Genomic DNA, 24,616 nt, shown 5'->3' with positions numbered 1-24,616 from the left:
AGATTTAATTCGTTGACGTCCATATTTTTGCTGCTAAAATCGCCCCTGTATTGTGTGTGTACATCGCGGGAAATATTAGGTTAATGATAGCATCTTGTGAATCAATGATTGTGCAGAAATCGTCCGGTAATTTTATGCTTCCAGTCTCATCCTTAGTAACTTTTCCATCACCGATATCTAACAATTGTTTCGAGAATGTTTCAACAGCTGGATCTTGAAGAATTTAGATTTGGAGGTGCATATTTACTTTTAGTTAAACTTTTTCAACATTACGCTAAAGTGGAGATGATTTCAAGCAAGCAGTGATCTCATCAGCGTACGTTGAATGCAGAATGACGGGAAGTGTTTGTCTGAAATCTCCTGAAAGGAGTAACAGAGTGAAGCCAAATAATTTGTCATTGTTTTTTTTTATATCGTTCAATGTTCTGTTCAACGTCTCAAGCGAATGTTTGTGTGCCATAGTGCATTCTTCCCAGATGATAATTTTACAGTGTTTCAATACTGTAGCCTTAGACGATTGCTTTTTTATGTTGCACACTGCATCTGGGTTGCTTTGAATATTTAGTGGCAGCTTAAATACTGAATGAGCTGTTCTGCCTCCATCCAATGGAGTTGCCGCAGTGCCAGATGATGCAACGGCCAACGCGATGCCATCGTATTTCAGCGAAAATTAGCGAAATAATAAATGTTTTGCCAGTTCTACCTGGTGCATCCCAAAAAAAATCCACATTGTCCTGCTGAAACTGAAAGCATAATGCAGTCATAAATGTTCCTTTGTTCCTCATTCATTAGCGGAACATTGCGAGTAACAATCGCTGCCATTTCTACCATATTGCATTGAAGTTCACGATTCATGTCATTGTTTAATAAATCAGATGCACTTCAATTTGGCGAAAGCATACCTAAATGACTGAGAGGCAAGTTGTCAATAATAATGCAAAGATCTTTAATAGCAATCAGTGCTTCATTGTACATAGCATAGCTGAATGCTATCGTTAGATCGTTGCAACGTGTGAGATGTTGATACAGTATATCATCAGTCATTGAATCTTTGTGATTTTCCCATAACGTTTCTATACGGGCCGGGAAACACGTAGTTAATACTATAGCGAATTGTAGACGAATTTGCTTTGCAGTACAGTTCAATGCTGCTTCGGCAAAGCATACATTCCCGCTGGTTGTCGTTTTCCAGCAAGCCGAGTGCAAGACATGCATCTTTAAACGTTTAATGCTGATGTCCATCGACTTTACGTCTATACTCTCCCCAAGGTGTTTGATTTGAATAAACCGGGACATGCATCAACCGGTGTGCCTTGCTTGCGGGAAGTCCATTTTTTTTGTTTGAGCCCAACTGAAATAGTGTGGTACTTCTAAGTAGAGTAATGTCCGTGCAAAGGCACCAAAAGCATCCGCACGATTACGCAATTCGAAAAATTCGGTGAGTGTAGTTTTTGGTGAATTTATATAGCTCGGTCAATCACTGTCTCGTTCGTGAAATATACGCGATGACCGTTTTCAAGATGGACGGTTAAATGAATAACGGTTGGATCCCGTTCATGAATTGGGAAACCCAAGATAAGTCAAGCAGCTTCAATTGAACTGGTGTACCGGCCAATTTGGTACAGTGTTCTTTCATCGTTGTTATTCACCGGAAGAGCAGTCACATTGGTATTTTCAACTCGAAATACTGCCATATCACTGCCTTTATTCACATACTTCCAAATATATTTGATGCTATTCTTTTAAGGGCGAGCATAAGTATTAGAGTTTAAAGTGAATTGTTGCAACGTGCGTGAATATTACTTTTTGATTTATCAGGTTTCTATGTCTAGTTTGGATTGGAATATGATTAAATAAAGATATATTTAAAATATACGTTAAATCTGTCCAAAAAATGAAAAAAAAATTAGTTATAAACCTATTCTCATACCTACTGAATATACATATAAAATTTCATCAAAATCGATCCAGCCGTTTAGGAGGAGTTTAACCACTAAAACTGTGACAAGAGATTTTTATATATATAGATATATATATATATATATATATATATATATATATTTATATATATATATATATATGTATATATATATATATATATATATATATATATATTTATATATATATATTTATTATATACATATATATATATATACATATATATATATATATATATATATATATATATATATATATATATATATATATATATATATATATATATATATATCCTAATAAATAAAAACAAAAAAAACACGAAGAAAATTATGAGTTGATGTTATTTACACACTCCTTTCATTAGTTCTTTAAAAAACATGATTAAAAGAAAATTAGGTTTATAATACCCTTAATTAAACAAGAGTAACAATTTTTTTCAATACTTTTTCAACTCTGACACTCTTTTCATGAGATAACTTCTTTTGCCAACGATTTTGTCCCTTTTTTTTGTTAGTTGAAACCAGCTTACGTATTCTTGTAATTTTTACATTTTATCTTTGAAATTTCAATCTCGAAAGACATGCATGAAGTGACGCATAGTCCAAAGAATCTAAGTTAAATAGTTGTAAGGCCGATTATTACGAAAACAATTAACTACTCTGGTTCAATGAAACAATTACAGTAAAACTTGTGTAAGTTGACCACTTCATGTGCATTGTTTTAGTGGCCAACGTAGACAAGTGGTCAACTTATAGAAGGGGTGGGACATTGCTTACTTTTTCGCTTCCTACATGTTGCTATACATTAAAAATTTTTTTTTACATGACTTAAAAATTTGATTTAGCAAATGGCCAAATGAATATCTCAAGAAATGTGTTTAAACCTAAACGAACTTCAATTTGTTACACAGAAATAATTTTAATATTTAACTAACTTTTTAAAAAAAATTATTTTGTTAGTTATGCATGTGAAGTGTTTAATAAAAATAATTTCTTAAAATATCAGAACACGAAAACATTGAAAATTTTAACAAAACAAAATTATTTTAACACTTTAAAATTTATTCTGTTATTACTACACATACAAGCCTATTTGCTCACTATTGCAACTGGAAGAGCAACTTTTCAACTAACACACCTGTTTTCAATGAATGAATGAAAGAAATGGTCAAAAGCTGACTCCCTACAGTTTCCCCAGATGGTCAACTCACAAAAAGGTTTAGATTAGCTTTTTACACTATTTCACCAAACAAGTGAAATATTAACATACATTGCAAAATGACAGAAAATTTTCTGAATTTTTTTTTTCTGGTCAACTTATGAGGGTTTTAGAATAGAATTTCATAATACTCCTAGACAAAATTAACTTATTTCAGTGGTCAACATACAAGATAGACAGGTGGTCAAGTTACAAACGTTTTGCTTCTTTATTATGTAGGAAAATTTCCGTTCTTGATAATTGAGGTCAACTTATTCAGGTGTAAAACTTACAAGTGTGGTCAACTTGGCAGGTTTCACTGTATAAATAAATCATTAATATTTTTGTTTTTTTATTACGAAATATTAGGAGAAATTTGTATACATAATTTCTTCAAAACGTGTGTTAAAACTATGATTATAAGTTATTTAAGAAGAAAAAAGTCAAATGGAGTAAAAGAACAATTTTTGAGATGATGATTCTAAAAATAGCACGTTTTTCAAATCTTTTTACAATTTTTTATTTTAGTAGTTGTTTAACAAAACAAGGCATATCGAACATTTTCCTGATATAGCAATATTTTTTTGAACGGTGCAAAAGTTGAGAAATCATACAAACAACTTTTAAGGCAAATATTTTCAACTTTTTAAGACAAAAGAGTAACTTAAAAGGGTTAGTGCACAAGATTAACTTTGAATGTTGAATTAAAATTGCATGCCCATAGTTTTTTGTTCATTTAAAAAACAAAACAATCTGTTAAATTTTTCCCCTGTGCGCACATACGCATTTACTTTTCATTACTCGAATAAATAAGAAGCAATAAAAAAATAAAATTAACAATTTATCTTCATTTTTCGTAAACAATAGTATTTTTAGTAAATAGTCAGCTGTTCTGCTTCGAATAATATTGTGTGTGATTAGTAGAATATTTTTAATTTCTTAACAAGATTTAATTCTCAGATAGCTGGCAATAATTCTAAGTTTTCTTTCAATAAGAACTTAGCAATAATTAAAAAAGTAATTTTATTTTAAAGAAAAACATAAATTAAAGTACTTAAACGATTGATTAGTATATTATTGGAAGAAAAATATACATAATAGAATTTTAAAAAAAATTGCATTAAAATTCAATAAAAAAGTTAGAAAAATAATTCTGCGAAACACGCACAGACAGGTAATTTACAAATTTATTTTAAGATTAAGGCGATATATAAGATGTAAAGAAGTTTTAAAAAACTCTACTCTAAACTCAGCTGCACGACAGCCCATGGAGGGCCAAGGCCTACTGTGCCCACCTCAGTTTTCTGAACCTGGGGCTCTGGGGTGCAGGAGCAGATGTTCCGGTCAGGTGGTCAGCCGAACGCGGAACCCCCAGTGTTTAGTTCCCAATCATGCTTGGTATTTATTTATCGACCCACTGAAGGGATGAAAGGCTGAGTCAGCCTTGCCCGGCCCAAGGAACGACATCGCGAAGCGCTACCGCTCAGCCACCGGGCGAAGTTTTAAGATGATAAAAAATGTTGACTACGCATTCGTATTAATAATTATAAAATATATATTCAAGAAATTGATAAATATATTATTCTAAATCTGTGCATACGTATGTATATTATTGAAATTGTATCAGTTATTGAAAAAGAAAATCAAAAATTAAAAAATAATCACATTAAGTAAGCACAATCTGGTGCATAATCATATTCTATCAGATGCACGCCTTTATAAAACTAGACATTCGTTGAATAAAGTGTTTTTTATTCAAAATGTTTTATTCATAATTTCTTTACTGAATTACAAATAAATTATTAAATGACTAAAAAGAAACATCGTATTTTATAGTTTGAAAGAAATAAAAATAAAAAGATTAACAAACGATTATTAGCGAAAAAAATATGAATGAAATTTTACACTATGCGCGCGAAGTCAAGTTCCTCGCAAGTTTATCACATTTTAATATTAATCGCCCCATTTAATCATTTTTTTATTGTCGCCAAATTATTTTTTTAAAAATAATTAATTTAAATTTTTTTCAGATTCTAATAAATAAAAACAGTTGAAACTTTAGATTTTTCTATTGAAAAATATGTAGATTATTATGGTATAAAAAAATTCATACCTAATAATTCAATATTTTTTCATCCTCACTTTAATTAAATAATAAAAAATAATAAATATTGAAAATTATTTTTTTCATGAAATTATCTTTGGGTAAATGAGTTTTATGAGTGGGTGCAATTTTTTTTTTGAATTGCTTCATTAGTTTTGAAAATATGACTGAAAACGCAAAAAGCGAAATTAACATTAAGGGGTACGAACTTTGGATCGCTCTCCTGACCAAACTATGGGGACCACATTTCCCAGATTGCGGCTACCCCCTATATTTTGAAGGTCAGGAATCCAAATATGTAAAAAAAAATACATGTTTATTCAGAGAAAGTACGTTTTTGTGTCTGATTTCGTAACTTAATTAATAGTTAGCACTAATTAATTAGCATATTTGAGGTCACCCCCGGGAACCATTAAGATTGACACTTAGATCGTGAAAATCCGATCATTAGAACAAAAGTTATTCAGGGTGATATCTTTTTTTTTGCTGACTGTACAACATGTCAAGAAAAAAATAAAATATACAATATATTTTCCTTATTATTTATATTTGAAAATATGAAGTTGTTACATTGAATTGAAAACTCCAAAGCATTAATTGTTAAAAAGAATATGAAATAGTATAAGAATACAAAATATTTAATTCTATAATAACAGAACTTTCCTTGAAAGAAACACGCTTAAAAGCAGCAGAATTTTCAAAAGAAAGAATAATTGAAGCAATAAAGAAAAAAACAATTTTTATAATGAAACGAATAATACTAATCCCGTATGATTAACAAGTTAGAAGTTATCGTGTTTTTTCCACATAGTAAGAGCAATTCAAAAATAGTACTTTTAATACAAAAAAAGAAAAATTCTATTTCTGATTTATTAATTCTTTTGATTCATGTTTGATTTCAATGAGAAGAAATACATAATGAGAAAAAATACACAATAAGATACTAAATGAGTAAAAATCCATAAGAAACAGTACCTTAATTATCGGTATATCAAATCTGCATAATAGCTTTAACGAATTCAAAAAATTTAAAAGTTACATACTCAAGCAAAAGAGTATAAAACGTACTCTTTTAGCAGAACATTATAACAAAAATAAATCAAAATTTATTTGGTTAGTCAGAAGACACTATGTCCCTCATTTTAAGAACCTCTTATATAAAAAAGCTATAAAACCCCTATTAAAAAGAATTTCCGTGCCTTTTGTTGGTTATTACTTAAAAACTATTATTCCTATTTATATTGTTATTATTATATTGTAATTACTATATTATAATTATTATATTGTTATACTATTTTTAATACTATTCTCATAAAATATTTCTAAACTGTCTCATTTGAATAAATTACTTGTAATGAATTTATTTTTATGCGAAAAAAGACAATTTCATTAAAATTTGAATAATTAAAAAAAAAGGAATTATATTTAACTAATAGAAAACAATTTACAAAAACAAAAAAATACTAACAAGATTCAGTAAAAAAAATTAATTAGCTATTCATGAAGGGAACAAAATCTTATTCAAAGGTTCCAAAATTAGGAGACTTAGTAAGAGCAAGGTCAATTTTCTTTCTAAGAAGTATTTTTTATAACTATTGATCAAACTATCTTAATAATCAAACAATCTTAATATTACCCGACAGTAGTAGGAAAAACTCTTAATTAACTACGATTCTTAATAGAAGTGTTCTTGCAAAAATGGTATAAAAATTTTACAATAAGTTGTGAAATGAAAGATCACTTATATTTTTATACTGTACATTAATTTATTGATAGAAGACCAAATTTTTTTTTTTTTTTAAAAATTCAGAAACAATTTATACAAACCTCAGTAATTTTATTATCTGGAATGTAGCAATAAGCTGTAGAGGAAGCAGACAAAACCTCTAAAATAAGTGAATTTTCTTGATCTGATATGATACTAAAAAAAGAAAAAAATATTTTGGTTTACACTCTATCACCTCTATTGTACGTAAAAATAATTAATTGATAAACAATAAAAAGTATTACCCAACTCCTTTGAAAAGAATAGGAGGAATGTTTTTAGAACCAATGACTGTTGGAGCATCAATTAAATTCTTGGGGTCAGCTACTATAAGGGTATGCTATAAGACAAACAAAGCAATTAAAAAAAATTTTGGTTTTCAATGAAATAGAAACCATTCACTAGTAATGTATAGCCTTAAAATATTTACTTGTAATGTATAACTTTAAAATATTATTTAGTATTGTAAAGCCTTAAAATATATTTGTCTCAGATATTTTCAAAAAACTTATACGTTATTAAAATTTAAAAAATATTTTTACACATATATTTGTAATATCAAATAAAACATGAACAAAATTATCAATTTGCCTTATTAAGCAAATTTAATAATGAAAATAAAATGTAAATATCTCTACAAAGTTTTAAGCTTCCTAGAATTACTTTATTCAATTATTTACTAGATGAAATACACATCAAATTCAAATAAAAGGTAACTTTTTATTGCAAGCCTTATCATAGACATTTTTGACTGAACTCTCACTTTATAATGAAAGACTGGTTTTGTTATAAAGTAAGAGTTCAATTTAAAAAAAATTTCTGAATTCATTAGAAAAGTGAAAAATATTTTGCAGGTAAAAATTATATAAAAATATATAGTTTTAAGAGGAAAGTTAAAAGTATTTAATTATTGTATTCTGATAACAAAACCAAGCATTTCAAAAATGCATATAGGTAAATTAATGTTTATCACAAATAGATTTAACACATATAGGTTTAACACATATAGGTATATCACTTTTTCTGTCGAGTTTGTCAGCTAATCTAATTGCCAAACAATCTACTGCCAAAGAGAATTTTTCACTTCAAGATCAATTAAGAATTATTCATTTTTAAGATCAATTAACAGAGAATTATTTACTTTAAGATCAACATAAGTTGTTACACAGCAGACATACAAAATAATCTTGATTTAACATTTAATGAACAACGAGACAATGATAAATGCACATAATAAATGCAATATAAATGCAATATAAATGCACATAAAAATCCAGTAAACAAATTTTTAATCTGTGCGAAAGCATTGTAAGGAGGGCTTTTAAAATAAAACAGAAAAAAATTGCATATAAATGTGGTTCACATACTTTTCCATCATCTTCAATATCATAATTCAAGTGATCAATAACAGCTGAATTTTCTTCATCAATTTCAAATCCACATTCATTTGCAAGCTCCCTGATTAAATCTCCTGATGTATTGAAAAACAAACAGAAAAAATTAAAAATGCATTGTATAATAATGATTACTTGCTACAAAATTTGCTAGGATTTTACAAAATTTACTGATTATTGGAAAAAGTTTTAAAAAATATATTTGTCATAGATTCTATAATTAATTTTAAAAATTGTATGTAACATCTAAAAATGCTATAATATTTAAAATTAAAAAAAAAAAAAAAAAAAAAAAACAAGGTTTTGATTCTAAACTATAAAAGTTCTAAGGATTTTTTACAAAAAAAAAACAAATTAAGCTTTTTTTTCTCCATGGTATTTTTTAATTATTTTTCAATTTGTAACATCCAACTAAGGCCAAAAACACAAAAAGAAACCTCAATGCCATGTGCGCAGAAATCCTTGTTGTTAATTTAGCTTATAAAACAATTGCACAATCAAAATAAAGTATGCAATAAAACTTTAAAACTGAATTTCTAGGCAAAATTGTATTTATTTTTCACTAAATATTTTGAACATTTTTAAAAATTATGTATTTCATTTTAATCCAATAACTAATTTATAACAGGCACAAAGCATATTAATCTGAATTTTAAAATAAAGATACAGAAGAGAATGTCCCTAAATAAATATAAAAAATGTGTGTATAGCAAAACATCAAAAGTATAACTTTCAGTATTATTTTTATAACTATTATATAAAGTAATTTTTAAATTTCAAATTTCGTCAGATTTTCAAACGCATATTCTATCTCCATATGGTTTATGACATTACTTAAGATCAGGGTTGGGGGTTTGGACGTCCTAAACTGGTTTTGGACAGGACATGTGGGTTTTACTGTCTTAAACTGGGTAAAACTGTCCTAAACTGTGTAAAACTGTCCAAAACTGTCTTAAAGTGTCCAAAACCTTGAACTTTGGTAAAAGGCTAAAATTCTAAAGGTGTAACCATTGTACACATAATAATTACATGTATCAATAAATATTTGATATTTTTTATACAATTTACTATACCTTATTAAAAGAAAATAATATAATAGGAAAAGGTTTATAATTTTTGAAGCTCCACAATTCATTGAACAACAAAAGTGAATACCTAATCCTTTAAATACAAATATGCTTTTAATATTGATAAATAATATTTTTGCGATATTAAAAAATAATAATTTTTCTTAAAAAAAATACTAAATTTGTTCAAAAATTAACCTTTTATTTTTCACAATATTTTTTTTAAAAAAATGTTATAATTTCTGCATCACAGAATGATAAAAAAGACATCTATTTAAAAAAAAAAATTATTTTTAAATGTGAATATATTAGTTTAAATTGGAAGTACAAAATAACTGCAAAATGTATTAACAGTTTTGAAGGGCATAACATCAGTTTGAGTTACTGACACTGGTGATGTATCACCACTATGCTAAAAGAATTGAACATGAATGAAATAAAAGTATTCTTGAATAGTACTATCGATAAATAAACCTGTTTGTGACGAACCAAGCACTTAGTCCCTAATATTTCAACCTGTATGGCAAGATGTACTATTGAATGAGAGGACCAATTGAACTTGATTACTGATTAATCTTCCTTTGTTTAAATTGAAGAGTCAAACAATATTAATAAAACATTATACTTTTAAAAACAAATATTCTCTAGCATATTTAATTATCAATATGTTATTAGTTCTATGTTTATTTTACCTCTTAAATATTGTTCAGATAAAATTGTGACATAATTTGAGTAAAAGGGTTTTGGACAGTTTTGGACAAAGGGGTTTTGGACAGGACGGTTTAAACCAGGGTTTAAACCGTGGATTAATCCATTCTGTCCTAAACCTTGCCAACCCTGCTTAAGATATAGCAAAATTTTAAAATAAATTATAACCATGTTATAATTTATTTAAAAAATAACATGTTTAAAAAATAACATTAGTAACTTCATTTCAGTTGCTTGACTTTTAATGAAAAATATACAACAGTCTACTTCAAAAGAATATAGCATGCAAGTGTCAATTATAATATAGTAACTTTCATTGACAAAAGTAATAATTTAAAAAACTCTAAAAAGGAATAATGATTGTTTTGACATGGTTAGCATAACAGAATTATAATATTTAATAATAAGAAAAATTAACAAAAAAAAATTTATAATAGCTGTAATATTGCATTTTTTTTAACATTGTTTTAAGTTACAAGAACTTAACTGTGTTAGAATTCAGTGTACTTTTAAGAAAAGTTGTATCAGAAGGATGAAACATTTTTTAATTCATGTATTCATTTGAATAGCGAAAAATAAATTATCAGAATTGGGATTCACACACAAAACCTTAGGGGCATGCATTTTTACAAACTTCCATTTTATTCTCATAGAAAATGTTTCACAGTAAAAGTTGTCTGTCTATAGAGCTTTCTTTCGAAACAATTTTTTTTAGGAAAATTTGGCTAAGCACTAGATTGTTTTGTAAAATATACAATACTGGAATTATTTACACACATGAATAATTTTGTAGAACAAAAAACATTCAATATCATATTTGTTTCATAAACAGTATATCAGAACTGATGCTTACCAACATTTGAACTAGCTCCAATTAACACATTTCCACCAGCATCGATAAAATCTGTAATAGCTTGCACATTCAAGTTTCCTCCAAATTCTAAAAATAATAAACTAATTAATAACTTAAACTATATTTAATAAAGCTTTAGCACACTAGAAATATAACTTTTAATAACATTCAAAAATAATTTTTATCATTAACTGATATAACGACTTCATCCCTCATCATTCCATTTACAAACTCCCAAACTCAGAAATTCTTTCAGAAAATAAAATTAGCAATTGCATGTGAAGGAAAGATTCATATGTTCTGATATAAATATAAGCGAATGCACAGTATTAATGAAATGCACATAAAAATAGTTTTTCCTTTTTCCCCCATTAAATATTTGTAGAGAATTACTATAGTTTATTTAAAAAGAAGTAAATAAAATTCTAATAATACTCATTTAGAGAATATTCTTGGGAGTATTTGTATCAAGGAGAATATTCAAGAATATTTTCTTAGCAAATATTTTTATAATTAATTGTATTTTACACATGAATACATTACATATACATGTCTTAAAAATTAGAAAACACAATAATAAGTGTAAATATAAACAATGTATTTCATCACATAACTTAAAAATTATTAATATATTTCCTTTTAGGTTTTCATGAGATAAAATAGCTATACAATCATAAATATGAAAAAGAAACATTTTTCGATAATTGTTCTCGAAACGTTCAAATAATTATTGTGAATGAATAAATATCTCAAAGACTAAAAAAATATATTGGAATAAGCATAACAAATTTTATATAGTAGCAATTATTAGATAATTAAAATGAAACAAGCATTCCTTGCACATTATTTTTAATACATTCAAAATTGTTCTCAAACATTTCTAATTTTCTAATCTTGTTTTAAAAATAATTCTAAAGGACAAATAAATCAGTTATAATGCTGTAAAAATATTGTTCTTAATTTAGAATTTGTATTTATTCTCAAGAATTACACAACCAAATTCAGCTATTAATCACAGAATAAATGAAGATGACAATGAGTATAAAATGTGAAGATGAAATTTCACTTTTAGAGCATGAAAATATTATTTAATTTTCAAAAATATAAAATTTTGTTTGAAAACTTTAAAAAAGCTTAATTTTTAATAAAGAATTTTATCAGCTTTTTGTCCAAGTTTAAATTTTGTTTACATTTTTTGGTATTGTTTTTCTTAAATAAAGATTGCCTTACAAAATTTTAATCTTAAGAAATTTTAAATATTTTCTACTTTCGAAAAAAAATACAAAAAATCATAAGTTTAGTTAAAAATTTTTAAAATCTGTTCAAATAAAATTCTAGAAATAAAACTATCAGTAATTTATAATATTATGAGTATATTTAAACATAATTTGTGATCTGTTTAAGAATAATTGATCTATATTTTTTATAAAAGTATGATTTAAGTTTTTTTTTTTTTTTTTTGTATTTTATCAGTAAGAAATTAAGAATGTTCTCGTTTATTCTCTAAATTTCAGCCTCATGAAAATATTCTCACCTCCCATCTCTAAATTTATGATAAAAATAAATACTGTATTCTCGCCAATTTAACTTCTATAATAATCTGACAAATAATTTCAAAGGCTACCATATTCAATCAATAAGTAGTTTATTGTTGTAGGGTTATTTGAAAATTTTCTACACAACAAAAAAATTCTATTGGGATAAAAAATAATTGTACGGAATCAGTAAATTTGATTTTTCATTCAAATTATGAGGAAGATGTTACTTTCTCTAAAAATACATCCAATTTGATTTATAAAACTTTTCCAATCGAATCTACATCACAAACATCTAGACACATTTCCTTTACTTACATAAATAAAATGTACATGGAAATTAAAATAACGGGCACAGAGAAGAAGAACATATTCAATCAATAAGTAGTTTATTGTTGTAGGGTTATTTGAAAATTTTCTACACAACAAAAAAATTCTATTGGGATAAAAAATAATTGTACGGAATCAGTAAATTTGATTTTTCATTCAAATTATGAGGAAGATGTTACTTTCTCTAAAAATACATCCAATTTGATTTATAAAACTTTTCCAATCGAATCTACATCACAAACATCTAGACACATTTCCTTTACTTACATAAATAAAATGTACATGGAAATTAAAATAACGGGCACAGAGAAGTTGAAAATACATGAATTTATGTAAATACATGAATTTATGAAAATACATGAATTTTAACTGATTTTTGATGCATACCTTCAACAGAGGGAGAAAAAATTATCAAATGCTGAAATAAATATTCTCCATATTTCATCAAGGTTAGACCAGGGTCATCAGCAGTTTTAAAAGTCAATTGAAATCCTCTATCTAAAAGCAAAAAGACCCACAAATAAGACAACCAAATAAAAAAAATTTAAAAAGAACACATTGTGTCCTTTAAATTATGGCAAATAATTTATAACGAGCAAAAATTTCACATTTATAGAGAATTATATGTATGATTTCTTGCAAAATTTATCATGCAAAGCCATTTTGTACCTCAGAAAAATACTGCAAGAGGGTTTAACAGTTCAACATAGACTGTAGTTTGCTAGTGTTACTGGCTTAAATAAAAAATGGCAACAAAACTTCAATGCTAAATTGAAATGTGAAAAACAATTACAATTAGATTAATTTCTAGATAATTCAGAAATTTTAATCTTCTAAATAAGAAAAAGAATAGCCACAATGTAAATACAGTGTTCTCCCTAAGCGTTTTTAGGATGGTGGCTTGCAATATCAGCCCTTTGATCTTTATAACTGAGCCATTTTTGCAAAAATAAGTCGCCATCTCTTAAAGATACTACAAAACACACTGGTAAACTATCTGTGTTTATAGGTTTAATTCCAATTACTATTACAAGTATTTACTTTGTTAGGATCATTCTCAACTGGTAAAATTTTTATGGGTTTTTTTTTCTTCAGCAAACAGTATATTAATAAATTTTATAAGTGATTTTAAATTTTTTAAATAAATATCCTTTTCTTTAAAATGCATGTTCAAACGTTCATAATTTTTAGTTAAAATTATAGAAAAATGCTTCTAAGTTGTTTATCAATTAATCATTTTTCTTAGTGCAATATTTTTTTGAAATAAAAAAAAATATATGATCAAAGATTTGTCTTTTAGCATGTCTATAACTGATTTTTATAAACTACAAATTTTTCTCTTGTTCTGATAATGTGTAAAAACTACTTTTTGAAATAGACATAAAATAGCATATGAAGGTAATTTAAGAATTGTTGTGGATCAAATTCATATATTACGTAATATTACACAATTTCATAAATGCTTATGGTGTTAGGTGAGTTTCCTTTGAAAATTCAAAGTGCCTTTTTTTCGGAGAAAGCACTCTGCCCTTTCTTAATTCCTAGGGAGAACTCTAAGTACATTACCATGACTGAGAAAAATTAATAATATATGAACTGCAGTAAGATTTTGTACAGCTCAGTTTCCTGGCGCAGAAAAAAATTTTGTTAACACATTTTCTATATTAGGGCCATATTACTACAATATCAGTAGTATTAATTATAACAATTGATTAAGCCTCACCAAGGTCATTAGTAGTTTAGGGACTTTTTTCATGGCAGCAAAATAAATTTTTTTTTGTTATTTTGTAGCAATTTTTCTACAGTTCTTTATTGTTTCAATAGTTAATTTGTAATAATAAACAAAATACAAAAAAAAAAATATTGTTTCAAACATTCATTTTTAAAACATGATTTTATGTTTAACTCACTAATAATTAATGCAAAGGACAGAAATTTCTTCATTGCAAAAATACAAGATTACAAACAACATAATTTTACAGTAATGGTAAGGTTTTCATATAAGTACCCGCACTAAAATAAGTTTGATAAGGAAATCCTCAAGTTTTGGTAACTTCCATGAAGCTTAAAAAAAAAATCACAGAAAGGGACCAATTCAAAGGGTATAGTTTGTATCCAAAATCCCTCTGCTCCACAAATCACTACATTTCTGGGGGGCATTATCTAAATTGTGATCTGCAGCAGAATAATCACTAAGTCTTAACAGCAACCTGGGCAAAACTAAAAAAACTTCAAAAAAGGGGACAACTTGAAAGGTTAACTTGAAACAAACCTCTAACAATCTATTTTTATAAGTTGGCAAGCTTAAAATATAGATTTAAATCTTGCAAGTTATGTAAGCTTAAAATCTAATTGAAGCAGAAAGATTTCGCATTGCGATCTGCGGCAGAATAATAGCTAAGTCTTAGCTACTTTTGGGCAGTAGCCCGTGAGAAACTAAAAAAAAAAAATTCACCGAAGACCAATTGAAAGGGTATAATTCACCCTCGGACAAACCTCTAGAAGTTTTAATTGCAAGTTTAAAATCCATTTGGCGCTTTAGCAATTGTAGTTTGACAACAGGTACCTTTGGAGCCTTGGTGACTGTGGTTGGCAAGACAGATTATGATATAGAAATATCTTCTTTTTGTAAGTTGTTGCAACTTTAAAAAATCCCTTATAGTAGGCACGAACAGGTACTGATACAGGAAAACTAGAGAAAAAACTTTATGGGGAAAGAAAAGCATTTTGCAACACACTCCATCATTAGTGTGCCAGTATATTTCAATGACAGATTAGTTATTTCTCTTAAATAGGTACCTTATTTAGTCGCACTAGAGCTACACAATAGGCTATTGGCAACAGTCAGGGAAACATCCCTAAGAATGATCCGAAGACATGCCATTGCAATTTTTGATCCTCTGCAGAGGAGATGGCTCCCTGCTTTATTAACCCGACAACCTGCACACGTACTCGAGCACTTTACAGTAGAACAGTTTAACGAGGACATACCTTGGTCCCTACACAGGTTAATCAAAGTGATCTAACACCCACTGACTGACTGCAGAAAGTGATATTTGACTTCGGTGTTCTACTAGGAACCTTGTCTTTATGATCAGTCTACAGTGGGACTGGATAAATAAATTAAACATCAAAGGTAATTTGGGGATATTTCCGTACCGTGAACTACAATCGCCAAGGTGCCAAATAGATTTTAAACTTGCAAATTTTTCTTAAAAAAATATGCAGATGTTTGCCCAGGGGTGGCTACGAATTATACCTTTTGAGTTAGTCCCTTTCTGTGATGATTTTGCCACTGCCCGGAAGTTTTCAAGACTTGGCGACTATTCTACTGCAGATCATGATACAGAAATCTGCCCGATGACTTTTATGGAGTTATTACAAAATTTGTCGATTCGTATTTATATTAATATTTGAAATTTTTTTCTTCTTTTTTTGTAGGGGAAGTTTACGATGATAGTTTCCGGGATTTTCTTTACAAGTAAAAAAGGTTTTAAACTAGGTTAATATATCAAAGAAGGTTAATATATCGATAGGCAAATAAATAATTTTTAATGATACACATAAAACATTTTACGAAAAATGCTTATAAGAAGATTAGAAATACCTATTTCAAACTAGAATAAATACATTACCTTGTAAACCCTTAAAGAAAATAGAATGTGTTTCACGAATAGCTAAATTATCTAAAAGAACCAATGTCTGTCCACCACAATAAACATTATTAATTATAGAAAAGAAAGCTAACAGCAGAGGTATCAATTTTAGATTATATTCCATTGTTAACGTAAATTAATTTCAGGAAAATCAATATTTAACAATACAAAACTCTGGAGATGACAATGAATATAGTAATCTTCAGCAGAAAAAAAACAACAAATTAACTAATTAACCATAACAACGTTAAATTTTTTTCATGCCGAATGCAAAAACACAAACGCGATAACAAAATATTATAGTGTGACGTGTTGACTTCGCTGCTTAGCAGAACGCCGGTTTGATAGCAATTATTTTTAAGCAATCGATATCGTAATGATGGTAAGGGAAAAAAATAACTTCTACTTTCAGTAATCTCTTTCATTCAATGGGATTTGAACCAACTATCTTTTCAAGTTTCAGATCATTGATATTAGGTGTTCAAATAATTAATGTTCAAATAATATTTAGTTGATGAAAAGCAAAAATTTGCTTATTGATTAAGTAACGGTGGGTTCTAGAAAAGATAAAAAGGTAGCGGGTTTCCGTATTAAACAAAAGAGAGTGGGTTAGAAAAGTATTCACATGATAATGAATTCGAGTAATATTCAAATGATATTAGGTTTCTGTGGTGATGGAATGATAGCGGTATTGAATACTGATGAAAAATAGGGGGGTCTGATTATCGAACAAATGGTATAATGTAGTTTGTTCGAGTTAGGATTAAAAGGGAATGGACTGAACTTTAAACTCGTTCCAATTGTAGGCTCCCGTATTGATCAAATAAAAGTAAAGGATTCGATTATTGATAAGGAGTTCGTCTCGATCAAATGATCTGCTTGGGAACCGAGGGTGTGGTCCTTGTTAAACTGTTCTACCGTAAAGTGTTCGATTTCGCATGCAGGTCGACGGGCTACCGAAGAAGGGGGTACCATCCCCTCTGCAGAGGATCAAAATTGTGATGGCGTGTCTTCGGATCATCCTCAGGGATGTTTCCCAGACCGTCGCCAATAGCCCATTGTGCAGCTCTAGTGCGACGTAAATGAACTATAACTGCAACAACTTGATCAAATGATATTTGGTTCGGTTACAAAATAATGAGAGTTTGATCGATATTGTATAAAAGGGTATTGGTTAGAAAAGTGTTCTTATATAGTGGGTGATAGTGAGTTTAAGCTTTGAAGAAATGATTGTAGTCTCCTGTATTGATCAAATAATAGTGGGTTCCAGCACTGATAAAAAAAGATGTGGTTTCGATTACTGATAAATGAAAGTAGGTACGAGTGCTGATCAAATAATAACGGGTTCGAGAACAAATAAAGAAAAGAGGGATTGATTATTTATCAAATTATGGTCGGTTCGAAAAACAATAGCAAGAGAGTTGGTTCGAGTACTGGTGAAAGCTGATGAAATGATAGCTGACTCGCTTGCTGATAAAAATGGAGGGTTCAATTATTGGTAAACTTTTCTTTAGTTCGAGTACAGATTGAAAGATAGTCGGTTCTTGTACTGATAAAAAGAGGTGGATTGAGTATTGATTAAAAGAATGTGCGTTGGAGAAATGATAAAAATAATGGGTTTGATTCTTAATCAATTGATAATAGGCTCGAGAATCTATAAAAAGATGGTGGTTTTAAGCACTGAAAAATTACAGCGGATTCAAGTACCGATTACAAGATTGTAGATACGCTCATTGTTCAAAAGAGATTGGGTTCGTAAACTGTTCAAAAGATAGCAGGTTCGAGTTAGTAAAAGGTTTCATTGATAGTTGGATTGAGAAATATTAAAATGACATTAGGTTCCAGCTTCAAGCACCGATTAAAGGAGGGTTGGTATGTTTGAATATTGATCAAAAGAGAGTTAGTTCGAGAAGCAATTGAAAAGGCATGGTCAAATTTTCACAATTTTGCTTGCTTTAAATTTTCCAGATGGAAGCAATTAATGAAATACGCCATCTGGGGAGAAGACCAATTCCACCTCTTTGGCCCTTCTCCCTTCCCTCTCCTCCTCTTTTCAGTTGCATAAGAATATACAGTGGCCCCCATCCCCCCAAGCTCTTGGGCAAATTCTAAATCCCCCCCCCCCAAGCTTTAAGTGAGCGCATCATGCGCCCACCTTCCCCCGATGGTGGGGGCCCCTGGGAATACACTACGAAATTTTTTAAAATTTCCATGATGCTTTCTTTTATAACTATTTTTAATGTAGTTTCCGGATCCATATACCCAGGTAGCAAAAAGATATGATCTAATATTAGAAAGATGCAATATAATACTGCCCTGCTAGAAAACGCAACGCTCTTGAATCCTATCTTCTAATTTTAGAACTAATATTATATAAAATTAAATAGTATTCGATCTAACATTCGAACTTTCAAAATATTCATCTATTTCATTACTTTTGGTACAGCGTCACATTTTTGCGAAAGGTTATCCCATATTATTAATAAATAAACATTTATTTATGAAACAAAACAATAAATTAAATATTACTTAAAATGTCATTTTTAGCCAATGCAAAGAAAGCGAAAAATAATATTAGTAGTAGTTTGCGAACGATTGAACTCAAAAAACTTTTTCAACTGTTGAATCTTGTTCCCCTTCTTCCTCGTTAGCTTCTTCTGTTCGTTTGTTTACGGCGCCATTGTTAGAACTTAGCTGCTTTCTTTTCAATTACATAAGGTATTTATAATTTAGTAATTATTTGAAAACTTTATACATTTCAATGATAGTTACATGAAACGTTAAAGAAGTATTGTAAGTAATGTTTTTGCTTTAGTTAAAAATCATGTATCAAATAAAGTCAGTTTATATTATGAATTGTGATCATTATTGTTCGCACATAGTAGTTGACTTCTGTGTTAAGTTATTGTTTAGCTATAAATAATAAGTAATGTAATTAGTTCAAAATATGCTTGTAAAAGAACGTTTGCTAAGTAATTCGACTGTAACAAAGTTTTTCTGCAACAGTGGAAAAGATAAAAATAATTGTCTGTAAACAAATTAGCCAAGTTAAAACAATTAGAAAATTAATGATCTGCTACTTTTAGCTCAGTTTAAACCATTACATTCTAGAATGTTTAACGTTCAATACAAACAATATTGTTAACGTATTAAAATTTCATGTCTAAAATATTGTAAAACAAAGAATTAAACATTTTTATTTAAATTTCTTGGGGATATTTCAGTATCGTGATCTGTCCCGCCAAGTGCAATCACCAAATAGATTTTAAACTTGTAACTTTTTTAAACAAAAATATGTATATGTTTGCCTGGGGTTGTACCTTTCGAGTTTGTCCTATTCTGTAATGTTTCTTTTAGTTTAATAAATATTTATTAAATAATTATTATGATAATTAGTCTAATAAATAATTATTGTTTAATAAAGTTTTTAAATAAATTTCTATTACATATAATCTGAGACTAAAAATTTAATTAAGCAATAAAAAAATAAGTGTTATGCATACTGACTTTTAAATGTAATGTAAATATATTTGGAGGGAGGGACAATATATATATTACAACTTTGAAATATGTGAATTGTTAAAGAATTCTCCGAAATGGTTTTTTCAACCTTAAATTGATGAATTTGAATTCTTATTGTATCTTTTTATATTGATGTACTTATACGAATTTTAAAATAAGCATTTGTTTATTTAATATTTTTCGGCACTCTTTTTGTTGATTTGCCACATAGCGAGTAGTTATTTTCTGGTATAATAAAAGAAGTTAAAAGGTTTTGCAATTTGATTTTATTTTTAAATATCTGAGAGTTTACTTGGGAGTGCTTATGAGCTAAATTCTTTTAGTTGATCTTCTTCCCTCTGTGTTATTTTTTGTGTGACACTAACGAAATTTTTTTTACGCTGGTATCGATACCGAAATTTATCATTTAATTTCATTGTAAAGGATATTTCAATTTCTTAAAATCATTTTCAAATTAAATAATTAAAGTTTCAAATAAATATTCAATGTTAAATAGTTTTAAATGTGTTTTTTTTTTTTTTTTTTTTCATTTCAAAATCTAATTTCTTTTCTTTTTAAATTTCAGTATATATAGCTTTTCATCTTCAAGAAAATCTACTATTTTTAAAATAAGCAATGGGCGAAAGTAAGCAATTGTTTATTTCACACTTTTTTTGTTGATAGCTTGCCACATAGTGAGTATTTATTTTCAGGTCTAATAAAAGGGGTTAAAGAGTTTTGTAGTTTGAATTTTTTTTTTTTATTTTTTTTTAAACATATGATAGTTTGCTTGAGAGTGTTTATGAGCTAAACTCTTTTGTTAATCTCCTTCCCACTATGTTACTTTCTGCTTTTCGTGTGGCTCTACCAAGATTTTTTGATGCAAGTATTGATACTGCAATTTACTCATTGAATTTCATTGTAAAAGATATTAAAAATTTTTAAAAACATTTTCAAATTGCATAATTTAAGTTTAAAATAAATATTCATTGTTTAAGAATTTTAAATTTGGTTTTTCCATTGTAAATTTAATTTTCCTTTACAATTTCAGATATAGCTCTTCATCTTCAAGAAATTTTAATTAAAATTTCATGTTTGAAATATTGTACAACAATGAATTAAACATTTTTATTTAAATATAGACTGATTTTTATTTGAATGTTTTTGATGCATCATTATTTATATTAATTTGTAAATGATTAAAAAATAAACAATAATATGGTCTATTCAAAATGGTGATTATGGTGAATGTAGAGCTTTGATTAAATTGTATTTTTTAAATAAATTCCTATTAGAAATAATCTAATGCTGTAAAAATTTGTTAAACTATAAGAAAAAAGATATTTGACAAATGTTGGGTATGCATACTGACTTTTAAAGAATGCTATGTCAAAATATTTGGGGGAAGGGGCGAACTATATTTAATATATATTTACAACTTTGAAATATGTGAATTGTTAGAGAATTCTCCTTCTGTATGATTTTTTCATCCATGAATTGATGATTTTAAATTCTCATAGTATCTTTTTACATTGATGTTCTTTTACATTAATCAAATTTTAAAATAAGCAATGGAAAAAATTAGCAATTGTTTATTTAACACTTTTCGCCACTTTTTTTGTTGGCTTGTCACAAAAGAGTTTTGCAGTTTGAATTTTTTTTCATTGCAACGATAAAGATCAAAAAAAAAAATTTGTAAACAAGTTTGCCATGTTTAAATAATTATTAATTAATCAATTACTTTTTAGTTAAAACCATTGCATTTTAGAATGTTTGAAATTTTATTCACAAGTTGAACACTGTTGTTACATTTTTTGAATTTCCTGTTTAATATATTGTAAAATGGTGAGTTAAATATCTTTATTTTCATTTCATGAATTAGACAGATGTTTTTGATATATGATTAATTATATTAATTTATAAATGATAGCAAATAGTTAAAAAATAAGCAACGTTAAATGAAGAACAGTACTTAAAAGGTGTTAAAATTTTTATTTATGAAGTTCTTAAAAAAAATTTGAACATTTCCTATTGGCTCTATAAGCTTATACAAAATATTTTAACAGTTAAGTGTCATTGTACTTAATCTTTAAAAAAAATTAAAAAGTATTGAATTTGATATATTTTTGTATCTGTATATATACTTGAATATTCACTTCAATTGAAAAGAGCTTAAGCGTTTTGACCTATAATTTCTTCTTTTTTAAAAAAATAATAATTAAGAAAAAATAAAATTATTATTTGAAGGCCGTTATAAGTGAAATAATTTTCTATTCTTGCTTGGTGATACTGAGATTTTTTGGTGCAGGTATTGTTACGGAAATCTACCCATTAAATTGTAAACATTTTCAAATAAAATGATTTAAGTTTTAAAGAAATATTCAATGCTTAATAGTTTTAAATTTACTTTAACTAATTTAATGTTTTCAATATAAAGTAATATAGAGGTTTAAGTTTAGTGTTTTCAATGTAAAGTTAACTTTTTTCTCTTATAATTTTAGCTTCGTCTGCTGGATAAACAAGCTTATCTACCAGGAAGGAGCCATTCAATTTTTGAGCTTGGGTGCTGTACAATGCAAATGGAAATTAATTTCTGGTAGAAAACTAGGAGCTATATGTTCGATCCTGACAGAAAACAAAACGACTGGAGGCTCTCTTTAAATCTGCCGGAGCTGAAAGTTTGAAGAAAGGTGCATCCCTGTGTGATTCGTTTGTGTGATATGCAAAGATGCTGCTGACCAATTTATAAAATCTTTCAGTAAAGCAAAGATTTTCAGTTTATTGCTCTGAAATATAGTTCAGTAACACAAAAACAAAAAATTGAATTGAAGAAAAACTTTAAACTGTATGAAATGACTGTAAAGTTTTGAAATTTTTTTTAATTTAAAAATAATAATAATTAAAATGATAACACATGGTCCTACTGTTGCTTTTAGAAATTTTTTTTTTTTTTATTTAATTACAAATACGTGTTCTTAACTTATATTTTAACAAAAGAATATTGATAAGCTTATATTAAACAATGATGGTAAGAATGTATTGCTTTTATAGTTTAGTGAAGTTATATTTATATTGTGTTTTGTTTTAAAATAAAATAATTAAGTAGTGAAATGTTTGTCATGATTTGATTTGATTTATTTTTTTATTCTTAACTAATGCATTGTGTAATTTATTCTAGTCATTATAGTTATGTTTAAGTATTATGAAAATTCGAGAAATTTTGAAGGTATCAGAAGCAATTTTATTTTAACATCATTGTTAAACATTAACTCTAACTTATGAGCAATTATACTACTAGCATTGTATTTATTAACTTCAATTTTGCAGTTCAAATTTGAGATAAGAAGTGTATATAGATTTTTATGATTTTATAGATTTTTGCAAAGATTTAAATTAATGTAATTGTAAAATAATGATAATAGTAAAAATTTCTTAGGCTTAATATTTAAAATTTAGCAGAACATTTATTTACATTATTGTAAAAACAGAAAATTTAAATCAACTTAAAGAAGAATCTTGTTTAAATTTTTATACATAAAATTCTTCGCAAAAGCAACTTTTTTAAATGCATAATATATGTTTTTTTAAGGCTAATTCTTCATAACGCATACTATATAATCAGAGAAAAACGATTTTGATCACTAATACTAAAGGCAACTTTTAAAAGATAATGTAAAAAAATTTATTATTTTTTCGTCTCATTCTTGTATGCAATTATATGTTTGTGCAAATTTAATTTAGATAACATGATATTTACTGACAGTTTTGAAATTAAAATGTTATGTTAATTTTTTGCAAAGATTGTTAGTTTAATAGAACATAACACCTTTAAATAATTATCGAATTGATGAAAATTCCTGAAGTTATTCTAACATTATTAAAAAAAAATATTAGCAATTTTCGTGATATTAATTGCTTTCCTGGTTTCATTCCCTGGAAAAATTTCTACCTTGCGTTTGAGTTTTGTTTTTAGGTGTTTTGCTAAATAAAATTTCAAATACTAAAAGAATAAAGTTACGTAAGTATTTCTCCAGCAATTCCAGTGAAAAAAGAAGGGGGAAAAATATGTGTAAATTTGTTGAAGTAAGTAATTTGAATATTTTAAAATTTTTTTCTTCATTGTGCCAATTATTACAAGAAATGTCCACTTAAAAATTGAACAATTGTAAGAGGAAAAAATTTTAAGTTTAAATTTCCACTCAGTTCAAATGTAAATATATAACTTTATAATTATATAGTGTGGTTTTTATTATTTAATTTCAGAATATAAATAATGAATGATAATTGTGAAACCATTTAAAAAAAATATATATTACAAACTAACAAATTAAACTAAGATTTTAATAAAATAAACCCAGTTTTTTTAAAAAGAAAATTAAGAGTACATTTTAAAATTAAAGACTTGAAAATTATTAATGATATAAAATTTGTCAGAAAACCCATTGTATGAATAAAAGAAAAAAAGTTGCAATAAAATATTTCCTAATTTAAATATTCGAAAAAATCAGCTGAACATAAGATATACTTTGGAGTAAGGAGGAGAAAAATGGAAGGTAGCAGAATTCGCT

At 27.3% G+C, this 24,616-nt stretch overlaps 1 protein-coding gene and 1 long non-coding RNA gene across 4 annotated transcripts in view; one reads left to right on the top strand and one right to left on the bottom strand.

Annotated features, from left to right (window-relative positions):
• Positions 1-16,977, bottom strand: part of Ost48 (dolichyl-diphosphooligosaccharide--protein glycosyltransferase non-catalytic subunit Ost48) — a 37,918-nt gene extending 20,941 nt beyond the window's left edge. Inside the window, exons 1-6 of the mRNA XM_016049531.4 lie at positions 16,527-16,977; positions 13,279-13,389; positions 11,027-11,113; positions 8,372-8,475; positions 7,250-7,344; positions 7,067-7,160 (exon numbers count right to left, since the gene is read on the bottom strand). Coding sequence (XP_015905017.1) covers positions 7,067-7,160; positions 7,250-7,344; positions 8,372-8,475; positions 11,027-11,113; positions 13,279-13,389; positions 16,527-16,671 — 636 coding nt within the window. The 5' untranslated portion in view covers positions 16,672-16,977. The remainder of the gene's footprint in view (positions 1-7,066; positions 7,161-7,249; positions 7,345-8,371; positions 8,476-11,026; positions 11,114-13,278; positions 13,390-16,526) is intronic.
• Positions 16,978-19,060: 2,083 nt separating this feature from the next.
• Positions 19,061-23,159, top strand: LOC147808202 (uncharacterized). 3 transcript variants are annotated; one of them, XR_015434780.1, is made up of 3 exons: positions 19,061-19,340; positions 20,635-20,694; positions 22,550-23,159. It is a non-coding gene; the product is annotated as an uncharacterized LOC147808202 (long non-coding RNA). The 3 variants fall into 3 exon arrangements; XR_015434779.1 differs by lacking the exon at positions 22,550-23,159 and having other exon boundaries at positions 19,061-19,265; positions 20,635-21,411; XR_015434778.1 differs by lacking the exon at positions 22,550-23,159 and having other exon boundaries at positions 20,635-21,411.
• Positions 23,160-24,616: the final 1,457 nt, after the last annotated feature.

The sequence above is a fragment of the Parasteatoda tepidariorum genome, chromosome 6 (genome assembly GCF_982258835.1).
Source record: "Parasteatoda tepidariorum strain Cologne lab strain chromosome 6, Ptep-v5.0, whole genome shotgun sequence".
In the NCBI taxonomy this organism is placed as follows: Eukaryota; Metazoa; Arthropoda; class Arachnida; order Araneae; family Theridiidae; genus Parasteatoda; species Parasteatoda tepidariorum.
This window is presented reverse-complemented; position numbering and strand designations above follow the sequence as displayed.